The sequence below is a fragment of the Protopterus annectens genome, chromosome 2.part1 (genome assembly GCF_019279795.1).
Source record: "Protopterus annectens isolate FY-2018-M chromosome 2.part1, PAN1.0, whole genome shotgun sequence".
Taxonomy (NCBI): Eukaryota; Metazoa; Chordata; order Ceratodontiformes; family Protopteridae; genus Protopterus; species Protopterus annectens.
The window spans coordinates 1,746,197,527-1,746,220,042 of NC_056729.1; the positions used below are offsets into that span (position 1 = coordinate 1,746,197,527).

At 41.6% G+C, this 22,516-nt stretch overlaps 1 protein-coding gene across 1 annotated transcript in view; it reads left to right on the top strand.

The window, feature by feature from the left end:
- The window catches only part of INTS11 (integrator complex subunit 11), a 519,827-nt gene that overhangs the window by 257,364 nt on the left and 239,947 nt on the right, over positions 1-22,516 (top strand). Inside the window, exons 9-10 of the mRNA XM_044063605.1 lie at positions 16,712-16,795; positions 20,870-20,959. Coding sequence (XP_043919540.1) covers positions 16,712-16,795; positions 20,870-20,959 — 174 coding nt within the window. The remainder of the gene's footprint in view (positions 1-16,711; positions 16,796-20,869; positions 20,960-22,516) is intronic.

Here is a 22,516-nt window from a genome sequence, read left to right on the forward strand (position 1 = left end):
TAAGTACCCCATTGGGGAAACCTTTTCTTGCTCTAAACCAATGTCAGTAAAAGTCAATAATTAAATTTCTTGTGGAAAGCAAATACCTCACAAAGATTTTCATTCGTATTGTATTCCTTGCCTAGGCCCTGACCACAACGTACCTAGCTGTCGGTTTTGTGCCTTATTTAAGCAACAAACTATTCATCGTCAGTATATATTTTGGTACTCGGTTCAATTATCCAGATATGTCTTCGATAAGCCACCCGACTACCGACATTGCAAAAAAACACAAAGATAGACAGAGACTAGAGCCTAGGTCCAAAGCTGCCAACGACTCTTCTCCTAAGCCAGTCGCCAGTTCGCCGGTACTCAGTGAGGTGCTTTCGCAGCCCCTGATACCCGCTTCTTTAGATTCGTAGGCCTCTACTGAGACCCATTCGGAGTCCGGTATGCCGCGAGATGCTTCAACTGTGGAACCTGCGGATGCCTCTACCTTGGATGGGTCCGAAGTCGCTGTGCAGGCACTGGCTTCTGAGGGGTATTCAGGCCTACTGACTTGCCTATTAAACCGACGCCATCTTCTTCTTCAAGGCCTAAAACTCAAACTATGCCTAGAAAACCGATGCCCAGACCGCATGGTCAGGCCTCTATGCCTAAAAAACAAATGATAAGAATGGCTGAAGACATTATTATTTTAATCAGGGGAAGCCAACCTTCCCCTTCTAAGAGACATAGGACTGAATTTGCTTATGATATACTTCTGACCAGGATTCTGAAATGTCTGTCTCCTCTGATGACCAGGATTTTCTGTTTCCTCTGATGACCACGATTTACCCTTATCTACCTATGAGGATTCTGATGCAGAGGACTCTGCTCCCCCCCCCCCCCCCAGAGGATTTCTCTTTTGGTGAAACCCTGCATACTCTTAGGGAGCACTTTCGCTGGGAAAGCCAGGATTACTCTGATTCTAAAAAGAGGCTTAGGGATTTCTTACTCCTGCCCCAACACAGGCCTTTAGCTATCCCTCCTGTACTAGACATTGTTGATGATGCCTTTTCGGAATCTAGCTTTGGCCCCTGACTCTTAACCTCCTGCTCCCAGAAAACCTGATAGATATTACAGGGTTCCTGACTCTCACAAGTTCCTTTTTAAAAATCCTACTGTGGATCCTGATACCGTTTTACAGGTACCCAAGGGCATTAAGGCTACTACTGTCAAAAATCCTACCCCCTCTGATAGAGACTCCAGGGCGCTGGACAGCTGGGTTAATAAAGTATACACTTCTGCAACTTTGGCCATTAGGGCCTTAAACTGTCCGTTTCATATGTTTAAGTATCAGCAGCATATTATTGGATTGCTTGAACAGAAAATTATGTTGATTCCTGACTGTGCTGAAAATAAGGATTTACAGGATTTAATACATTCTGCTGAACAGGTTGGAAAGCATACTTTGCAATGTGGTTTTGATTCACTAGAGGCATCTTGCAGGGCTGCTGTCACTGGGTCTGTACTTAGAAGACATGCTTGGCTTAAGGAGCAATCTTTGCCAGATCATGTTAAAGCTAAATTGCTGGATGCTCCCTTAAATCAGGACCACCTGTTTGGCAACAAAGCAGAAGAAGTTCTTAAAAAGATGGAGAAAAAAGCTAAATCTATGCAAATTGTTAAAGATTTCCTACACATACAGCCTCCAAGATTTAGTAGGCATTGGCCCTCTAAGAATTGGTCTTTTCCTGCCTCTTTCAGGCCTTCTCAGTCCAAACCTAGAACCAGCAGAACATCCAGGCTTCAGTCCCAGGGTACACACAGGGCTAAGCAGTGGGGGGCTCCCACTTCCAAATCAGGGAGTAGTAAGACTCCCACCTATGGTAAACTGTCTCAATGACTTAACTTTAAAACTTCCAAGCACTTCTCAACTGACTGCTCTTTTAGGGGGAAAGATTGCTCTGCAGGCAAAAAACTGGGAACTCATTACCCAGGACAAATGGGTTTTAAATATAGTTTCCCAAGGATACAGATTTCACTTCCACACATTACCATCCCCAAACGGTTGGACAGATCTACCCCCAAATCATTGGACAGAGGCTCAAAAGCAAGTACTCTCTACCTTAAGCATAAAGGCTATTCAAACTGTACCAGAAGAGGAAAAGGGACAAGGTTTCTACTCAAGACTTTTCCTGGTACCCAGAAAAGACAACTCATGGTGTCCTATCCTGGACCATTCTATCTTAAACACCTTTTTGGTAATTCCAAAATTCAAGATGCTAACTCTTCATCACTTACTTCCTATGCTAGGCAAAGATGCCTGGTTGGCAACACTGGATTTAAAGGAAGCCTACCTGCACATCCCAATCAGGGAATCTTGCAGAAGATAACTATGCTTCAAAGCAGGCTACATGCACTATCAGTTGTCTGCACTACCCTTTGGCTTATCTACTGCACCCAGGGTATTCACAAAGTGCCTAGCTCCCTTCATTGCATTTTGCAGGCAAAGAAATCTCCAAATATGCCCATACCTGGACGATTGTCTAATTCAGGCAGAAAGCCAGGACATACTTTTGAATCATCTGGCATTTGTACAAAGGGTTCTGACTTGTCTGGGGTACACCATAAACAAAAATCAATCACATCTGGTATCATGTCAACAAATTATATTCCTGGGAGCAAGCTTGAACACAACTTCCCAGAAGGCTTTCCTCACGCTAGAGAAACAAATTCATTTGACAACTTATTTCAGACTAATGGCCACAAAAACCCTTCTATCTGCAAGGCAAATACTGCAAGCATTGGGGTTCATGGCCTCCTGCATTCTACTAATTCCATATGCAAGACTGCATATGAGGAAACTACAATGGTATCTAAAAGCCTATGGTGTCAACATTCTCAGGATCTAGAAGCAATGATTCCCATCATACCTTGCCTATGGTTAGAGTTCTTTTGGTGGGCAGAGGCCTGCCACCAAAACAAGGGACTACCATTCACTCTACCCCCTGGTGCCCAAACCCTAACAACAGATGCATCAGACTATGCATGGGGGATGCTCATCTGGCAGGGAAGTGCATTCAGGCCAAATGGAATCCATGTCAAATGCTCTTGCATATCAATCAAAAAAATGTTAGCTGTACAGAATGCTCTGACAGCCTTCAAGGACCACATTCTTCCAGGACAATTAATGGTAAAGACGGACAACACCACTGTTATGTGGTGCATAAACAAGCAGGGGGGTACCCATTCTTACCCCCTCTGCAGACTAGCCATGGCTCTGTCGAACACAGCCTTGAGCTACCAAGTGCATCTACAGGCTAAATTCCTGCCAGGAAAACTAAATACACTGGCAGACAAACTAAGCAGAAATCTCATGGACCCACACAAATGGAAACTGGAACCCAAGACTTTCAACATATTGATAAACAAATGGGGGAGCCCAGATAAAGACCTGTTTGCCTCCTCCTAGAACTACCAATTGGACAAATTCTGCACAAGGACTCCCCACAAACAAGCTTAGAAATCTGAGAGATCAGATGAAAGCGCTCAACCATCTACATTTTAAATGAATGGAGTGTTTTGTGGTTTAAAATCAAAATAAACCTGTGTTTTTATGACAAGAAGCTTAGAAAGTGGATGCTCTGTCCTTCGGCTGGAAAAATCTATCAGTGTATGCCTTTCCTCCTCTACCTCTCATCTCCATTGTACTACTAAAAAAAAAAACAGGGGCAAACCAAGATGATGATATTTGATACACCAGACTGGCCGCCAACACTGGTACCTCTTGCTTGTTTGTCACTGCTGGCTCCATGGCACCTGCCTCAGACCCCTACCCTGCTGTCAAAGCAGGAGCTCAGCTTCAAACCCTGAACCTGGCAGCCTGGCTAATTACCTAATCTCTCTTACCATCCCCTTAGTAAGAGAGTGTTGGATGTTTTCCTCCTCCAAAATTCACGCCTCAGCCATTTCAGCTCATTACAACACAGATCTCATCCATTGCGGCCAAAACTTAAGACCACCCAGGAGAGCCCCAAGCCTGGGACCTTAACTTTGTATTGGAAAAACTCACTCTTCTCCTCCTGAGCCAGCTCCAAGCCAAAGTGCAAAAAAAAAATTCTGGAAAACAGCCTTCCTTTTAGCAATTACTTCAGCAAGAAGGGTATCTGAATTACAAGCCCTTATGGCAGTGGAGCCTTTCATCATCTTTCATGTGGACAGGGTGTCCCTCAGGACCAACCCCTCCTTCATGCCCAAGGTGGTATCCAGTGTGGCTCTTAATCAGTCCATTCATTTGCCAACCTTCTTTTCTAATCCATAGAACAAAGGGGAATGGATACTGCACTCCTTAAATGTGCACAGACAACTTAGATTTTACTTGGACAGGACTAAACCTCAAAGGAAATCTGAATAACTGCTGGTGGCATTTGCTGCAGGGGCAGAGGGGAAGGCCATTTCAAAGCAAACCATTTCTAAATGGATAGGCCTTTGCATTCATTTCTGCTGCAAGCACCATGAAAAACCTATCCCACAGGGGATTAGACCCCATTCAACCAGGGCTGCATCTACCTCTACAGCCTTTCTCAGAGGTGTCCCTACCAGGGACATCCTATAAGCTGCTACCTGGAGTTCTGTACCTACTTTCACCAAGCATTACCATTTACCAATTTTTTCTAAATCCAGAGCTGGCTTTGCCACTGCAGTCTTGCTAATGCTATCTAAATTCCTCCTCCGAATCTACCCAAATGTGATGACTGCAACAGTGAAGCATGAAGAACATAGTACAGTTGTGTACACTTACCGTAAATGTAGATGTTAGAGTGTATTCACTGTTGCAGTCTTACATACCTCTACTCTCCTTTACTATTCTTAAAAGCTTTTTGGTATATTTGCTTTTTTGTTGGAAGTATAACCTTGTGTGTGTGTGTGTGTGTGTATATATATATATATATATATATATATATATATATATATATATATATTTAATTGCTTCCCATTAGGGGGGCACCTGACATCTGGGACAAGAAAAACTGATGTAGTAATGGTGTTGGCTGCATGCTTTATACCTGACGTCACAGAAGATGAGACAGCAACCGACACAGGACCCAAGACTTAGATAATCAGGCCGACTGAGGGCTACTGCAAGCAGATAACCCCAAATGTGAGGACTGCAACAGTGAATACACTCTAACACCTTCATTTATGGTAAGTGTACACAACTGTACTTTTTGCTGGGTCTCCATATTTAATTTTTATTTCAAGCAATACTGCCTTATGGTCATATCTGACCAGTTGAGAGATTACATTGGGTGAGTATCCCTGGTACGAGAATGGACCAACTGTTCTAGGACGCTGGTATTAATGAAGTTTAGGAGTCACTGGGCTTGTGCATTAGAAGTGGTGTAGGATTCCTTATCTACAGGGGTAGTTGAGATCCCCCATGAATGTTGTTTTGGGTTGAAAGGTGAGGGACTGTAGTGCATTGAGATAGGTAATATGGGTTTCCTGGGACATGAAGGGGAGACCTATAGGTTGCAAGAATATGGTACAAGACCCTTTTTATGGTGAGCTGCACATTTATGAGTTCCAGTGGTTCATACACTTTAATCTGGATGCGAGGTTGTTTTTAATATAGACTGACACTCCTCCACCTTTAGTTACCTGCTGTGAAGTAGCTAGTCTAAAGGTTTGAAAGGCATTATAACCTTGCATTGCTGAGGTATTCACTGTGACTTTGAACCATGTCTCTATTACTACACAGATGTCTACACTCTCCAGGGAGAGGAAGGCTTGCAGGTAGTGGAGTTTCTTGTTCAGATGTTGCTACTATGTCTCAGTCTTTGACATTGCGAATTATAGACTTGTTTATTATCTAGATTGCAATTTCGTGTTAGATTTTGTTTGAGAGAATCATGGCCTGATAATTCTGTGCATTTTATCAAATGCAGCAAAGAACTCTGGGTAAAAGAATAAGGAATTGTACAATTTTTTAGAAGATAAACATTAGTTATTCTGACTCCATCTTCAACTTCTGCTTCTGTTATGCAGAAATATTGCTTTAGGAATAAATATTTAGCTAAGGACAAACGTGTACAGGAAAAGAAGCACAAAGGTCGTCACTTACAAAGTTAAGAAATAAAGAGATCCAACTTGCACAACCTTCAAAAGGAAAGTCCGTGCTTGGTTTCATCTTCTGCAGTAATCACTGTTTTAGTAAAATGCATATCTTCCATCTTCAGGGTTTTCTGCACCATGCTGGCTAGCTACCAGCCATGCAAGTATTTGTTCCCTGAACCCTCCATTTGTGTTTTCCTGTTCATATAGTTTGCTTTAAGAGCTTTATTGATGTTTAAATCTTGTGTTTGTATGTCTAAACATCTACACAATAAGGCTCTGCTTGACCATCAGAATACCAGCCAAGACCTGCAGACATATTGCCTTTATTGTCTTGAAGAGAGTAAGTTAGATAACTACCGCAGTTGTCAGAAAGTCACTTCTGGCACTCGCAAGTCACCATTGGGAAAAGCTTTTGCTAATTTTATCAACAAAAAGGTGGCCAAAATTGAGAGCACTCCTCACACACAGACCTTTTAAAAGGCTTTTACAGGCATTCTGAGGCCAGGTCAAAGCCTTACCTTCCTGAAGATAATTACAGTGCTGAGTTAGCATTGTAGGGCTTGAAGTTGTTGACCTCATCCCAGCTAGCAAAGACTCAACCATGTGTCTGCTGGTTGGGTGGAGTATAAGAGCCAGAAAATATGCACCTTTAGCTCCCCCACTGAGGGTACATCTCGGGCTTCATGCATCACCTAGCCTCTTGTTAATGCACTGGTGCCATACATCTAACAGTTTTGTCCCTTGAGTCAGCTGGTCATGGAGCCATGATATGCAAGACTGAAGTCCACCCTGCCAGGCCCGTTTTTGAGATGGTAGCTGTCCTTTGCGGGTGGTCCATCTAGTCATGGCCAGACTCCCACCCTTGTCATTGGGCAGATATTTAATATCCATGGGAAGCTTAAAATGTTAGTGTAGGGTTGCACTCTTAAGGAATGTGGTCTGAAATTTATGCTGTGCTAAATGCAGCCCTTTTTCAAGCACATGCCACCTTCGACAACAGTGCTGCCATAAACCAAATCATCTTCGTGGAGGTTCACTATAGCACTGACTTATTTACCCTCCTGCAGTTTCCCATGTCTCAAACAGATGTCATTAACTGCTCCAGTTGTCCCTGCAGATACCAACACCAGTTTTACACCTGTGAAGATACTGATGCAGGGAGCCCAAGAATCCCATACATTTGCAGTATCGATAAGTGCTTCCTTCAGTTCTTCTCATGGGCAGTGCTGCTACTCTATTTGTTTCACTGTGCAAAAATGTTGCTTTATCATGTCTACATGGTCCTACATTAGTTGTTTTTTTCTGTGTTTCCAACTTCATTTTAATTTCAAACGGATATTGTAAAACAAGATGTTCATGCATATAACATCAAGTAACTATAGCACAGTACAGTATGTCAACAATTTAAATATTTCAGTAGTAAAACACAGAGAAGACAGTGTATATATGAGGAACTCAATCCTCGCTTGATTTATTGCATAAAAATAGTACAATATTCAGACCATTTCTTCAACTTGTAGTGAAGACTGTGAAGTATAGGCCATTCTTTCGAGTTAAGTCTTTTCACTTATGATCTAGAAAAGCAGTAAGTATGGAGACAGCAGTTCTAATACAGAAATATTCAGTGTGCCCCAAGCATAGCTTAGAAGACTTGATGGCACGTAGTGCCTAAGCTGTACCACTCAAGACTTCATCCCAAAGCTTTTTGGCCTGCTCACATTTGCATGTAAGATGGAAATTATTTGCCCCTACTGGATGCCAATGCCGACATCAGTCTGTAGCCAAGCCTGTTTGAAGTAACACCATTGGTGCTATGCTCCATGCCTGTTTGAAGTAACACCACTGTCGCTGTGTACCACAACATCAGTCTGTAGCTGTGCCTGTTTGAAGTAACACCATCAGTGCTATGCGCCATGCCTGTTTGAAGGAGCACCATTGGCGCTATGCGCCATGCCTGTTTGAAGTAACACCATCAGTGCTATGTGCCATGCCTGTTTGAAGTAATACCACTGGCGCTGTGTACCATAACATCAGTCTGTAGTCGTGCCTGTTTGAAGTAACACCATTGGTGCTATGCGCCATGCCTGTTTGAAGGAACACCATTGATGCTATGTGCCATGCCTGTTTGAAGTAACACCATCAGTGCTATGTGCCATGCCTGTTTGAAGTAACACCATCGGTGCTATGCACCACAACATCAATCTATAGCCATGCCTGTTTGAAGTAACACCATTGGTGATATGCGCCATGCCTGTTTAAAGGAACACCATTGCCTGTTTGAAGTAATACCACTGGTGCTGTGTACCACAACATCAGTCTGTAGCCATGCCTGTTTGAAGTAACACCATTAATGCTATGCCTGTTTGAAGGCTCACCATCTGCGCTGTGTGCCATTGGTAGAGCATGTTAACAAAATTTAATCTAGATAGCAATGGCCATTTGCTAACTCATACACTATGAAGGCATCTGATCTAGTCTCCCTTAGCGAGGTGATTAATGAACATTGCATTCCATTTAGCTAGGGATTGACGTATTGCCTCATTGTTGTCAGTCCTCAATATATTGTAAAACCGTACTGAATTATCTCTTCTTCACTTTGTAGATTTCAAAATGCCCAGTACCCAAGGGATTGTAATACTGTTCCTTTGACTTGTTTGTGCCCCAGTCAAGGTTGTACTAGCTTTTTACTAGAAAATGCCACCATTGGGATATCAGGGGTGGAAAATTGGCACAGGTATATCCCCAGTTATATATGACCTGCAATATCATATCCCAAATAGCTCCACTAAAATAGACCTCTGTCTCTACCTAGATAGACCCACCAGATTGTACTGCCATATGACAGTAGCCGTTAACAAAGGATATACATTCCTGCCTTTAGTCCGGTGATAACGCCTTCAAACCACAAATCTTAGCCAAGTAAAATAAATAAAGCTACCAGTGTCCCATATTTTGAAAATACAGAGTCCTCCATCCAAGGGTTGGAAGTTGATCATGGATAAAGATCAGAGCTAATCCATACTGGTTTGACTATTTTCTTATTCTGCAGTAGAAGCATTGTATAACTACTCTGCCATATCCTTTTAGCTTAAGGACACCAGATCCCCCTTGTTTCGTGGGCATCTTGGCATCCTGGATATAGTCAGAGATTAATTGGGGGGAGTTGTAATATATTAAGAGAATACCAAATGCCAGAGATCATAGTACAAGTAGGATTTTCAGTAGAATGAGTGCATTTTACCTCTTGAATCTTACTGAGAAAACAAAGATGAAGGTTTCTCCACTTGGCAGAAGTAAGCTACATGGTGTCATTTATGGGTCTCAAGGTAGCTTCGGCTGTATTACATACATCCACTCGCATAGCCTTTCCCAAATAAGTCACCTCCTGCTCAATATGAATAGGAGCTTTAGGGAGTTGGACCTTCATCACAAATGTGCTAGATGATTAGGAGAGCACCACCATTTTATTCCTATTGACTCTGAGCCCTGTAACTCTAAAGATGGAGTCTCTAGTGTAATTTAGGACAGTCTCTAATATCATGGCAGGGTGGTTAAGCCAAATCATGCAATTGTATGTAAACCAGATAGTAAAGAGATATTCCCATCCTAACTGAATACAAGCTGAAGGAAACTTGTAATGGATATGTTTGTCATTTAATGAAAGCACTGTTAAAAATAATGATAGGATCAACATGCCTCCTTTTCTGGTTCCCCTGTACAGTGGGATAGAAACAGATATCCTACTTATGTGAATTCTCACTGTCTGGCTTGCATATAGTAGTGGTCCCCAGACAAGAAATTCCTCTGATGTGCAATGGAATTGCATCCCTAGCCATATATAGGGCCACAGGAGGGAGTTAAATGCTTTAATAAAGTCCTTTAATAATGTGCCAGTGTAGTTATTCTTTTATTGACATATCCTCTTCAAATTTAGCCAAGTCCTGATTACATACTTCTCTCCATAATGTCCCTTAAATCCTAGATGATTTGTGGGGATAGTCTTGTGATGTTAATTTCCCCAACCTCTTTGCCAGTATTTTTGTGAATATTTGTATTCATTAAGGAGATCAGCCAATAGTCTGCAGCTATTACCAAGTATTTCTGGGATTTCTGAAACACTAAAGCTTTGATCTTTGTAATAGCAGATGGAAAAGCCTTGGCTGAGATTGCCTGATGAAAGAGGGAAAGAAGTGGACAGCCCAAAAGCTCTCTATATTCTTTTTAAAAATCAATAGAAAACCTGTCCAGCCTCACACCTCCTCTTTGGCTAAATTGCCAGTATCTAATTCCACTTCCTACATTGTGGTATGAGATTTTAAAGCCGTAGTCATGTCTATGGGGCCATCATAGGGTGGAGTTTTAGGAATAACATACATCTGTCATGTCATTTTCTAGTTGTGAAATAGAGACATATGGCTAGTCTTCCACCAACACCTGAATAATCCTATAGGGATCCATGCACAGCCTGTCTGGATCTGTGCACATCCTATATGGATCTATGCATATCACCCTGTCCCAATCTCTAATTGTCAAGGTGTGCATGTCATGCAAGTGCTCTTTATATTTCTGTGCTATTAGTTTACTGAGGGTAATCCCTGTAACCCCATAGAACAATTTATATCTCCCATTTCTCATGCTATCCTCAAATATTGTAATATCTTAATCTCTTGTTTTATGTTTTTACTTGCCAGCAGTTCATTGTGTTTAGAGGTACATTCATTATCTATCACATTACTCTATTAAATATTCTTAATTACTCAATAACTAACAAGCAGCTCTACTAACCCAATTACAACTGCAGTATTTTCCATGAGTAACTAAGGGCAGATTTATAAAACCAGACCAGGAACTGGAAGAGCAGACATGAGTAACTAAGCACAGATGTATAAAACCAGACCAGGAACTGGAAGAGCAGCCACGAGTAACTAAGCACAGATTTATAAAACCAGGCCAGGAACTGGAAGAGCAGACATGAGTAACTAAGCACAGATTTATAAAACCAGACCAGGAACTGGAAGAGCAGCTACGAGTAACTAAGCACAGATTTATAAAACCAGGCCAGGAACTGGAAGAGCAGACATGAGTAACTAAGCACAGATTTCTAAAGCCAGACCAGGAACTGGAAGATCAAAGTGTAACAAGCTACTTCTCATTTACTTCTGACCCCTTATGTTTACTTCAGCACATACAGGTGTAGTCAGGAGAAAACTTTTCACCCACTGTTAGTAACCATTTCAGAAAGAACATACATTTCCTTTTCACCAGTTTTGTAGGATATGGAATACTTAGTTTTTTTTTTCTTTTCTAGTGAATAGCACAGCCATCACATAAAAAATAGTGTCCACCTGTCTAGTTTAACAGACTCCCCAAATTAGATATACCAGTGGCCCATAAGATGCCTCTGCAAGTCACATCTGTTTGTGGCTGCAGTCCACAGATCATAGAAGCATAGAGTTCTTCCACTTGTTCCCTCTGTGAGTGTCCCAGTTTCTAAATTTGCAAACTTCCTCAACTGATTTCTTGAGGTTGTAAAAAAAAAAAAAAAAATCTCTTTCCTCTGTGGAGTGATCAATGGCTCAGAGCTATCGTGACACTCCAGTACTTGCCGCTTTGTACTTCTGTAATGACTTATCTGCCTGGTCTGTCTGGTCTTTTGTCTTCTTTTCTTCCCGTTTCTATTTTGTTGTTTCTGTAGGGAGTTTCATAGTGACCTCTCTCCGTCTTTCCCACTGTACACCAAAATCATTGCCCTGGACTACATTGGCATATGACTGCTTAGATTTTAATTGTGCTGTGAAAAGGTATGTTTTTGCTTCCTGAGGTATGAATAATGTTGATTGCACAGTACTTTGCTTAATGTTGCCAGAAAGTGAAGATTCACTTTGTAGCCCATGTCATAGAGTTGCCGAAGATGTGGAACCATCTTCTTTCTTTAAAAGTATAAGGATGCACTGTAATCTGGTGACATTTTGACTTCAGGCCCAGCAATTATCACCAAGTTGTTCAATTCTCTTGCTAGTTTAAGGATCGCCTCCCAATGTTATAACCCAGTCATTTGAATACAAAATACCATGGCAGGTTGTGATAACTGTTGAGATGGTTGATCTGATTCCTGTTTCAGTAATAAGATACTTAAGTTGTCCACAAAAAGATCTTTATAGATTCATAGATTAGTACTATCATTTTTTTTTAATAAATGCTTGAGAATGTTTACTATCCACTCCATTTGTCAGTCCAATGTTGTGCACATCATTACATCTGGCCTTATTTTCTAGATAGCTTTTAGTTAAAGCTTTTTTGTATGGCCCTGAATTTCCTGCACTTGATAGGAGTGCTGTATTGAGACCATCTTCAAGTCCATAAGGTCCAGGACTTACTTATTTTAGAAATTTTGGTTTCATTTGCAGCTGAAATCACTTATCTGTTGCATGTCTGTCCCTGTGAATATAACGGTTTGGTCATTGAATCTGAATCAGATGGCTTTCAGTTCATTTGTTGCAGCATTCATGGAAGTTGTTATTTTAGTCCACATACCTTTTGAGCTCTGGAAGCAGTGACTAAATGTTATACCAGTTTTTTACTGTTTCACTGGAAGACAGGCTGATTGCAATATCATTCCTTTTTCTAATCATAAGCCTCCTAATAACCGATTATCAAGGACACCATATTAAGCTATATAACATATTTATTTTATTTTAACATTTGTTTACTGGGAATGTCCAACTGAGACAGAGCCCATTTTCAGTGGAGGCCCGGGAAGAAATGCTTCAGATGCATGTCTTTGGAATGTGGGAGGAAACCAGAGCACTCAGATGAAACCCACACACATGCAGGGAGGACATGCAGAATCCACACAGAAGGCACCCCAGTCGAGAATCGAACCGGAGAACTTGCAGTGAGGTGACAACACTACCTGCTGCACCACTGCGCCGCCCAGGAGAAGCTTAGACAGAATACCAGATAATTGTTTGGGAACCTGAGCAGTGCTGTTATGCTTCCTATTCTTTGTGCTTTCCTGTGGGCACCACTACAGCTCTTGTTTTTTTTGATGAAAAATGCTAAACTTTATGAGAATAATCTAGACATCATAATCACCCTGAAGATGAGGCTCTACACCAACCACTTTGAAGCTTCAAGCAATCTTCCTTGTCCTGAAGGCCTTGGAAGCAAAGTTTCTTCAGGCTCTGTACTTTATTCAGGTACAAAATCCACTTTGTGGATTTAAAACAAGCAAAGGAGGACTGTGGGCTATGGCTCAAAGAATTACTGTTGTAGTTGTTTCCATCCCAGAGGAAATGAATGATATGGCATTCTGTCTAAGCTTCTCCTGCACTCCTTTCTTGGAGTTGTGAATTCAAAGGTTGTGGCAAGTATGAATTTCCATAAGTAGGGTACTCTAAAAATTGACCCATTTCACCTGAGTGCCAGTATATGTCTCCCTTTCTGCTCAGTGCAATAAAGCAAGGGTAGAAGCTGCAGTGGAATTGTTCTTAGTCCAACTGCATGGAATACCTATACATCTTCCTGTCATTCCCAGTGATCCCACCTGACAGGTGGAATAGTCCTAAATCTTCCTGCCATTCCCAGTGATTCCACCTGAGGGCTGGAATACCCATACATCTTCCTGCCATTCCCAGTGATCCCTTCTGAGGGGAGGAATACCCATACATCTTCCTGCCTTTCCCAGTGATCCCATGTGACAGGTGGAATACCCATGCATCTTCCTACCATTTCCCATGATCCCACATGACGGATGGAATACCCATACATCTTCCTACCATTTCCCATGATCCCACATGACAGATGGAATACCCATACATCTTCCTACCATTTCCCGTGATGCCACATGACGGGTGGAATACCCGTGCATCTTCCTGCCATTCCCAGTTATCCCACGTGATGGTGTAATACCTGTTCCTGCCATTCCCAGCGATCCTACCTGAGGGATGGAATGCCCATGCATCTTCCTGCCATTCCCAGCGATCCCACCTGAGGGATGGAATGCCCATGCATCTTCCTGCCATTCCCAGTAATCCCACCTGAGGGATGAAATGCCCATACATCTTCCTGCCATTCCCAGTGATCCCACAAGATGGGTGTAATATCCATACATCGTCCTGCCATTCCCAGTGATCCCACGTGATGGGTGGAATACCCATTCATCTTCCTGCCATGCGTAGGTTCATAGGATGATACTAGGCTATTCGCCTGAAGACCCTGTAAGCCCAGCCAAGAATTTCTGCCATGTTCCCTCAAAGTCTGCACCTGTTTCCCAGTTCTCAGTGATCCCACATATCTGGTGTCAATACAGAGTTCAGGGAAGAAAGACTGAATTTAATTCTTCTTATCCTTTTACTACTGAAAGGATAAAGTTCAAGCTTTTAGGTCCTTGCTGGTACAGTATGTACTGCCAGTCATAGCAGTCTGTCATGGCTAGCCAACAAACAGTCCTGCCAAAGGACTTCCCTGATGGTGCAGACTCCTTATTCCTGTTTGGTCTTCCAGGAGACATGTCAGAAATGATGAAGTCTTTCAGGAAGTCTTCCAATCACCTGAACTACACCTTCAGATGGAATCCGTTTTTATGTGGGTGGAGCAGATACAGTCCTGTGCTGCCCCAGTCAGCCTGCAGGTGATCCTGACTTGTCTTGGCTGCCAATATGATTCTTATCTCAGTTACTTCATGACTAGAGTCCACATGCCAGCTATTTCTGCCCATCATGACATTGTAGGGGCAGGATTCCGGTATATTACTAGGCAGTCAGTCACTTTCTTATAGGACTTCTGGAGCCACTGCTGTTAAAAAAAAAATCTCTCTCTCATAGATCTGAACTCCATAGAAGACAAGATTGCCATTCCCAGTTCAAGTCTGCTGGTTAAGCAATACCTTAGAAAGAAGATTGTTTTTATAGTGGCTGTCTGTTCTCAAATGATTTGGATTTTGTAGGCCCTCATATGTTGAGATTTGAGAACCATATCTGATATTTCGCAAAGACTGATTCATGTCCTCCTGAAAGTTGTTTCCAGAGTGTCCTTGTACCAGTCCATTTTTGCCAGGGATAAGGGTGCTTGCTGTGCACCAGAAACACAGGTTTTACCTACAAATTTTGCTAGGAAGAATGAAGCATTAGTTGTGTCCTTCCCACAAAAAAGGAAAGGATTCTTCATGTTCTCCATTCCCAGACAAAACATTTCCATGTGTGTTATCAACTGTGTCATCTGCCATCAGGTGATTCATTACCTACCAGAATCTGATGTAGTCAGAAATAACTTTGAGTTGTTGCTTTCTTTTGCCTGCTTCAGGACTCTGCTGTTTTCTAACATCTGCTCCTTAGTCTTCTGGTCTTAAGTACATATTTTGCTAAGTTTTGTTGTCTCAGGTTTGTATACTGGAGTTCGGGCTTCCTTGATTGCATCTCTATTTCAAGACTCGCCTTTAGTACCTTAGCACTTGGGCCGCTCTCCTTCTCCTTCCTCGCTGGTGCTTTTACTGCTTGGGATTCATTTCAGCCGTAGGATCCATCATGGAGTCATTTCATCCATAGGAACCATCATGGAGTCATTTCATCCATAGGAACCATCATGGAGTAATTTCATCCATAGGATCCATCATGGAGTCATTTCAGCCATAGGATCCATCATGGAGTCATTTCAGCCATAGGATCCATCATGGAGCCATTTCAGCCATAGGATCCATCATGGAGTCATTTCAGCCATAGGATCCATCATGGAGGATTCACAGTGTTAGGTTTAACAGGTACATCCTTATGGTTTCAGTCTATCTTTGAGTTGACTCTCCTTAATGAGGCACAGGTACCCCCTACCACCCTCTGTTAAAACTCAGTTGTTGGATTTCTCTTTAAGTTGGATAATCATTACTTGTTAGCAGTGTACGTTTCATGCCCTTTTTTCTCCGTTTACAGGAAGTATACATTCTAGTTTGTAGGAAAAAGCTGGTTGGTTTAGTGCATAGACACGCTTGTTGTCTGTCTGACATCATGGCATTTTAACACCAATCTCTCCTTTGCCAAATGTGTGTGTGGTATTTTATGAGACATTCAAGAGTGTGACGGGTGGAGTTTTTTAACCACAAGGAGAGTCCCCTCGTATATCTGCTAGCATGCTTAGAGCAGGTGTATCTTTTGTTATGTAATGTTTTACCATGAGAGGACCACATAGGTGTTGCATTTAGATTTCATTCAGATCCTTTTTGCTTTGTTTTATAGTTACAAGTATGAGTTGTGTTTCCTACTTGGGGGGGGGGGGGGTACAAGAGTAGCCTGTGTTACATGTCAAAGGTCACCATTTCAAAAACATTTCATAAGTTACGTGTTACAGTGCTTATTGTGTGTGCCTCACATTATCATTTGTGCATTGACTCATAAACTATTTCATATGTGAATGCAGGTACGGGTTCTCTTTAATTGAGCAGGTACTTTAACTAAACAATAAATAGCCAGGATTGTATTGCTTTCCTGTTGTGATTCTGAAATCTTTTTTGAGTGTAAATGTGTGCGTTTAATGTTATATTTGGTTTTTAGTCTTTATAGCATTGCTATGCTTCTTATAAGAAAAACATGGCCAAATAAAACCTAATACTTTAATTTTGCTTTCACTTTTTTAATTGCAGGTAGTATTTGCTACCCCAGGCATGCTCCATGCCGGACAGTCCTTGCAGATTTTCAAGAAATGGGCAGGAAATGAGAAAAACATGGTAGGTGTTTTCACCATTTGTGAACACTGACTCCTACACCATTGTAACAGTCATTGTTTGTAAAAGGCAATGCATTTGTATGTTGGTGTTGCAAGTTAGCAAACTTGCCTTTGAAGTGCATGCAGGATTATATATTCTGTATTATGTGGGCAGTGAAATGTCATTCTCACTAAGTTTAATTAGTCTGATGTAAACTAATAGCACCCACCTACCCTATTGGCACCTCTTCGGAATGCTTGCTGTTAAAACATTCTTTTAATTTTATATGCTCACTGACGATCATCTTATTTTCTTGAGAGACTTCTGGGAATGGTCACCATCTCTCAGGTTTAGCCGTGGGAGTGGTTGCATAGCTCAAGCTAGTGTTTTCATCCTGCACCAAATGTGTGTGCTGTCAGCTGCCAAGAATTTCACAGAATGTCCCTGAGTTTTGCCCTGTCTTTTATAAAATGTTTGCTTTCTTGATAAATCACTGAAGGTTGTAGTCTGTGAATAATACCAGACAGAGTTTCATACTTATTGTTGTTTAGAAGTTGCACGTTGCTGCAAAACATGTCTATTAACTTTTTAAATGAATTACAACAATATCAAAAAATTGTCCATTATGGACCTGTGTCCTCCTGTTATTTTTGGCTATGCCCAGAATTCTTGAGCAAAGAATTTGAGATGTATGGTGCTTTCTCGACTGCTTTCATCTGTTTTTAAAACTGTTTACAGTAAGGATCTACAAACACAATAAGAGTATAAGGGAAACTCGCGGTCATTTCATTTTTTTTTTACTTCATTGCACTGCAATTAACTTAGCTTTGTGTTGCAGTCATAGCATGGCACAATGTAAAATTTAACAGGATGTGGTGAAATATGAGTAAGAATGTTGAACTTTGACTTTTTTAAGTTGTGAACTAGGTTAATGTGCTAGTCCAAGCACGCTTGTTCTCACTAAATTTGCATATTTAGCTACTTATTAACTATGTTTGGGTATTTTTAAAGTGAAAGAAAAGGCTTTGAAAAAGTTTCAAAGTGGCAGTTAAACCCATATCTGAGAAATGGCTTATAAATTTATAGGTGTGTATGAGGCTAATGACCATAAGGGCCCTTTTAAGTCTAGCCATTCATTCCAAATCTCTGACAATTTCTGGTACCCTTTATAAGTGTAAGCAGGGGCTTGGGACATAAAACATTTACAAGCCTAGGAGATGAACCATTTACAGATTGCCTCTGTCCATTAGAGACATAGGTGCCAAACCAGAGAGAGAAATTTTCTGTTCCCCCTCCAGTTGTCCATGTTGCACTTAAATTGGTTAGATAATAATTCTGCTTATCATGGATGGGGAACATGTTCCAGAGAAAGGCTAGACCCTGGCATACATACCTCTCTTTCCAGCAGGTCCTATTTTACAACTCAGGTAAGGTTTAAGTGTTTAGAATTAGTAATTATGGTGCAGTTTGTTTTATGGTTATGCAGGAGGTCCGTCAGGGTGGGGTTTGACAATGCCTTGTATGCCAGGCATAGATCTCCCATCAACAGCCTGTAGGAGGCAGAATACAGGGATAGGGCCTACAGGCAGTCTGCATAGGATGTTAGTTACTCCCTGTAGTCTTTTAGTGAGGAACCTCTGTGGACGTTCCAGTTGTTGGATGTGCCTGGTTAGGTACATACCAGAGGGGGCATTGTACTCAATGAGAGATCTGATGAATACCGAATACAGTGGAACAGATGACTTTCTTGAAACTAGATGCCATACCTTTGTTTATATGTTGCATAGAATGATTTCCTCACTACTGAAGACACGTGACTGTCAAAGGCCAGCTTAATGTCTGTGTGTGTCCCCAAGTCCCTAACTAATGGGTTAACCCTTCTGGGTGTGTTGTCATTATGGTAGTTACCAGGGGTAGATGACTTCCCAAAGGATACTGTTATGCATTTCTTGGCATTTAATTTTAGTCCATGTCTCTGACACCAGTTATTTGTCTCTGTCAACCCTTCTTGGAGAACACTTCTGTCAGTGGGGGATTCTGTGACTGCTCCTAATTTGCAGTCATTTGCAGATTTAGTCACCAGAGGCCCTTATAATTGGCCTTGACTTCAGAAAAGTAAATGCCAAAAAGGAGAAGGTCTCAAGACCAATCCCTGAGAAGCTCTATTTGTGACTGGCCTCTTTGTAGAGGTGGACTCCCCAATTCTAATTTCCTGAGGTCCGTCTGTGAGCCAGCTGGCTGTCAACCAGGTGACACAAGGATTTATGCCTAACCTCTTCAGTTTATCAACAATGCCCAAGTGGGGGTATTGTCTCAAATACATTAGCCAGATCAATGTAGGAAGTGTGAACCATTTTTCCCTCATCCATTGCTTTGGTGACCTCCTGAAAGAAGTACATCAGGTTGAGTAGGCATGACCTGCCCTTGTTGAAACTAAATTGGGTTGGATCCTGTGTCTGGAGATTTCCTATGTTATTATTGATCATTTCCATGATAATTCTTTTCATTTCCATGATAATTCTTTCCATGATTTAGTATACAAGACTAATGAGACTTATGGGTCTGTATATGGCCCACCTTTGTGCAGAGGAGTGGCTGTTGCTGTTCTGTATTCATGTGGCATGAACATCCTGGGATGTTGTTTGGGCCCATTGATGCAGCGTTCTTGGCCTTAGAGAGAGCATTAAGGACCTGTTCCCTAGTGATAGCAGAGAGAGTTATATTTGATGGTATTTCCTGAGGGAAGGTTAAGGGGGACAGAAGGTTAAAGTTAGAGCTGAAATTGCCAGCCAGTAGGTTTGCTATATATTTTGACTTAGTATAGGTGGCTCCATTTACAGTGAGCTCTGCGCACAACTGCTTATTGCCTTTGAGGTTGCAAACATAGCTAAAGAATGCCTTGTTCAAAGGTTCATAGGTGTGTACTAGGCTAATGGCCCTGAAGCCTTTACAAGCCTAGTCCTCTAGTCCATAGAAGTGCCCTGGCATCGTGCCACCCGACGTTCATTCCCAGTACTGCTGTCAAGTAGAGCCACTGAAGTGGTTCCCGGGTGAACTTCTTATTACCTGTTCACTCATCAAGATTTCTCTTGAAGAAGGGTCAGCGAGGTGCTCTTTTTGACATGTATGGGAAATCTGTTCCAGAGCATGGGCAGTCTCTGGGTGAGGAACCTGTCCCTCCATCATGTTCGGTTGATTGTGGTAATGAGGCTTAGGTCTCTGGAATGTGTGATGCGGGGGGATTGGGATTTCTTTAGATGTAGCATTTCTAACAGAGCTGAGTCAGACATGGCTTTGTAAGTCAAGCAGAGATCGCCTCTTAGTAGACGATATGAGACGGAGAATAGCTGGAGTTTTTTGAGACTGTCCATGTAGGACAGTCTTGAACCCAGGACCCTGTGCACTACAATCACAGCAACATACCCCTACACCATCTAAGCTGTTGTCTTTGGCCTAGGATGCCAAATTTACCTCAGATTTGAATTTGGTAAACTTTATTTGTGCTCTGAATTGTTTGTTTAGTTTGAGGGTGCTTTTATCTTTTTGGGTGCTGCACCTCCTAATTTTTGCCATGATTTTGTTCCTCTTGTTATACTGCCTATTGATGATATGATTTCACCAGGGTGGCTTGTTTTTTGAGTTAGTTCTGTCCTTCCTGGTGGGTACAGCTGTCTCTGTGTAGCTATTAATGTAATTATATGTGAATTGTATAGGGATTCAGGATCTGGGCAGTGGATTGGTGACCCCCCAACCAGCCCACCCTCCAGGATCAGCTGCCACTTTGACAGCTTGTGCAAATGTGTTTATGTAAGCTGCCTGTTGCCTTCATCATCAGCAGAAGGATTAGAACTTTGGTGACCCAGGATCCCTAAACTTCCTCAAATTGGTCCTGCAACCCCCCCCCCCCCACGCAGGCCCCATATCTCTACCGCTTCTGCTCTGTGTGATATGTTGCAAAGGGATTTTCACCTTAATTAGCTTCTTGGCAGAACTAAAGTTATGTATTCTTCTTTTTTGATTCTTTAGGAGTACTAGAATTTAAATAGTAAGTCACTTTCACCATGTTTGCAGGTTATATTGTTCTTTCCTTCACAGGTCATTGTACCAGGTTACTGTGTGCAGGGAACTGTGGGGCACAAAATCCTGAATGGAACAAGGAAGCTAGAAATGGAAGGAAGGCAAACTGTAAGTTATTTGATGTTTCATTTTTGTAACCTTGGTACTGCTACAGTTATGTTTTGCTTTGTGTTACCCATGTTTTTATGCAAGCAGCTTAGTTTGGAATTGCACACAGTCATGTTGTTTTTATGCAGTCTTAGGATGGCAGTGTTTTGTTGTACGACCAGAAGAGAGAGAAACAGAGAAAAAACATCACTGACCACAGCAGCAAAAGTAGAACATCAGTGGGGGTTCAACTAGTCTCTCTCTGTTTTGCTAGATGAGCTTTGTCTGTGGTTACATAGTTCATGATTTTGTTTTCCTGTGTCTGCTTTTTCCTATTCATAGTCATAGGGGAGCCGAAGATTTACCCTTGCAATAGGTGTAACACAGAGAAGAAGTCTTGAATGGGAGCCATTCCATGACAGAAATTGTTTATATACCCCCTGCACCACCTTATTAATGCCTGCTATCCCTGCCGCTAACCCCAGTCCTACACCTTGTCTTAGAAAACCCTTCCTCTACCACTTCCGCTACACAAGACTGTCATACCCACATGTCATACATCACCACACACACACCACTAAATGTGTCCCCTTACCTAACCCTCACTCTAATCCTCAAATACACTCCCACTAGTAATATCGACATTTACCTTACCTATAAATATTCAGTCACACATTTAGACATCTCCATCAATACAAAGAGTGTTCAACCATTTTTCCAAGCACTTTAAGCACTCATTGAAATTAATATTTGACAAATTGACTGTAACCCATATATACATGTACACTCACAGATACACTGATCCAAAACTTAAAAACACTCCAGATATCGGAGACTCCCAAAGTATTTACTAAACATTGTACTCCAAGCAGGAAGGGTCTTTTATAATATGACTGACTAAACTAACATGTATTCGTTAATGCTTTTATCCTAACACATCAAAGAGTTCATCAGAGCAATAAACTTTAATTTATTTAGATTTGTTTATCAGGAATGTACACTGAGCCTTAATTCTGGGGGGAGGTACTAGGTCTGCTTAAGTAGAGATGGTTTTCTTGGTGGAAAACTTAAGCCACCATTTTTATAGCCAATGGAAAGGAGCAAAAAATTTAAAAAAGAAAATAAAACAGGACAATTAAGAACAGAATTCTGTCAGAAAGTAAACCTTCGGAAACACTTTCGCGCTTGGGATTCCTTAGGTTCATAGGTTCATAAGTTAGTACTAGGCTAACTGCCCTTGCGAGCCATTGTAAACCTAGCCAGTTATCCCTTGTGAGACTCAAACCCTGCACCTTGTGTTTGTAAGGCAAACACCTTAAGAATAATTAGAGCCAAGGTTTAGTTTTCAATGTGAAATAGTAGCATTTAGTATTCTTGTATGCATTTAGACAGTGATTTTCTGTCACAACGTGATACTTAGATAAATACTTTTGTGTGTGGACTTTTAGCCTGTATTTTGCAAAGGGCTTTTTCATTGTTGTTACTGTTCAATTTTATTTGGGTGTGTACAGTTTTACAGTAACATGTTTTTTGATACTGTGGTTTTGTGCAGTATGGCTGGCCAAGACAAACACTCTG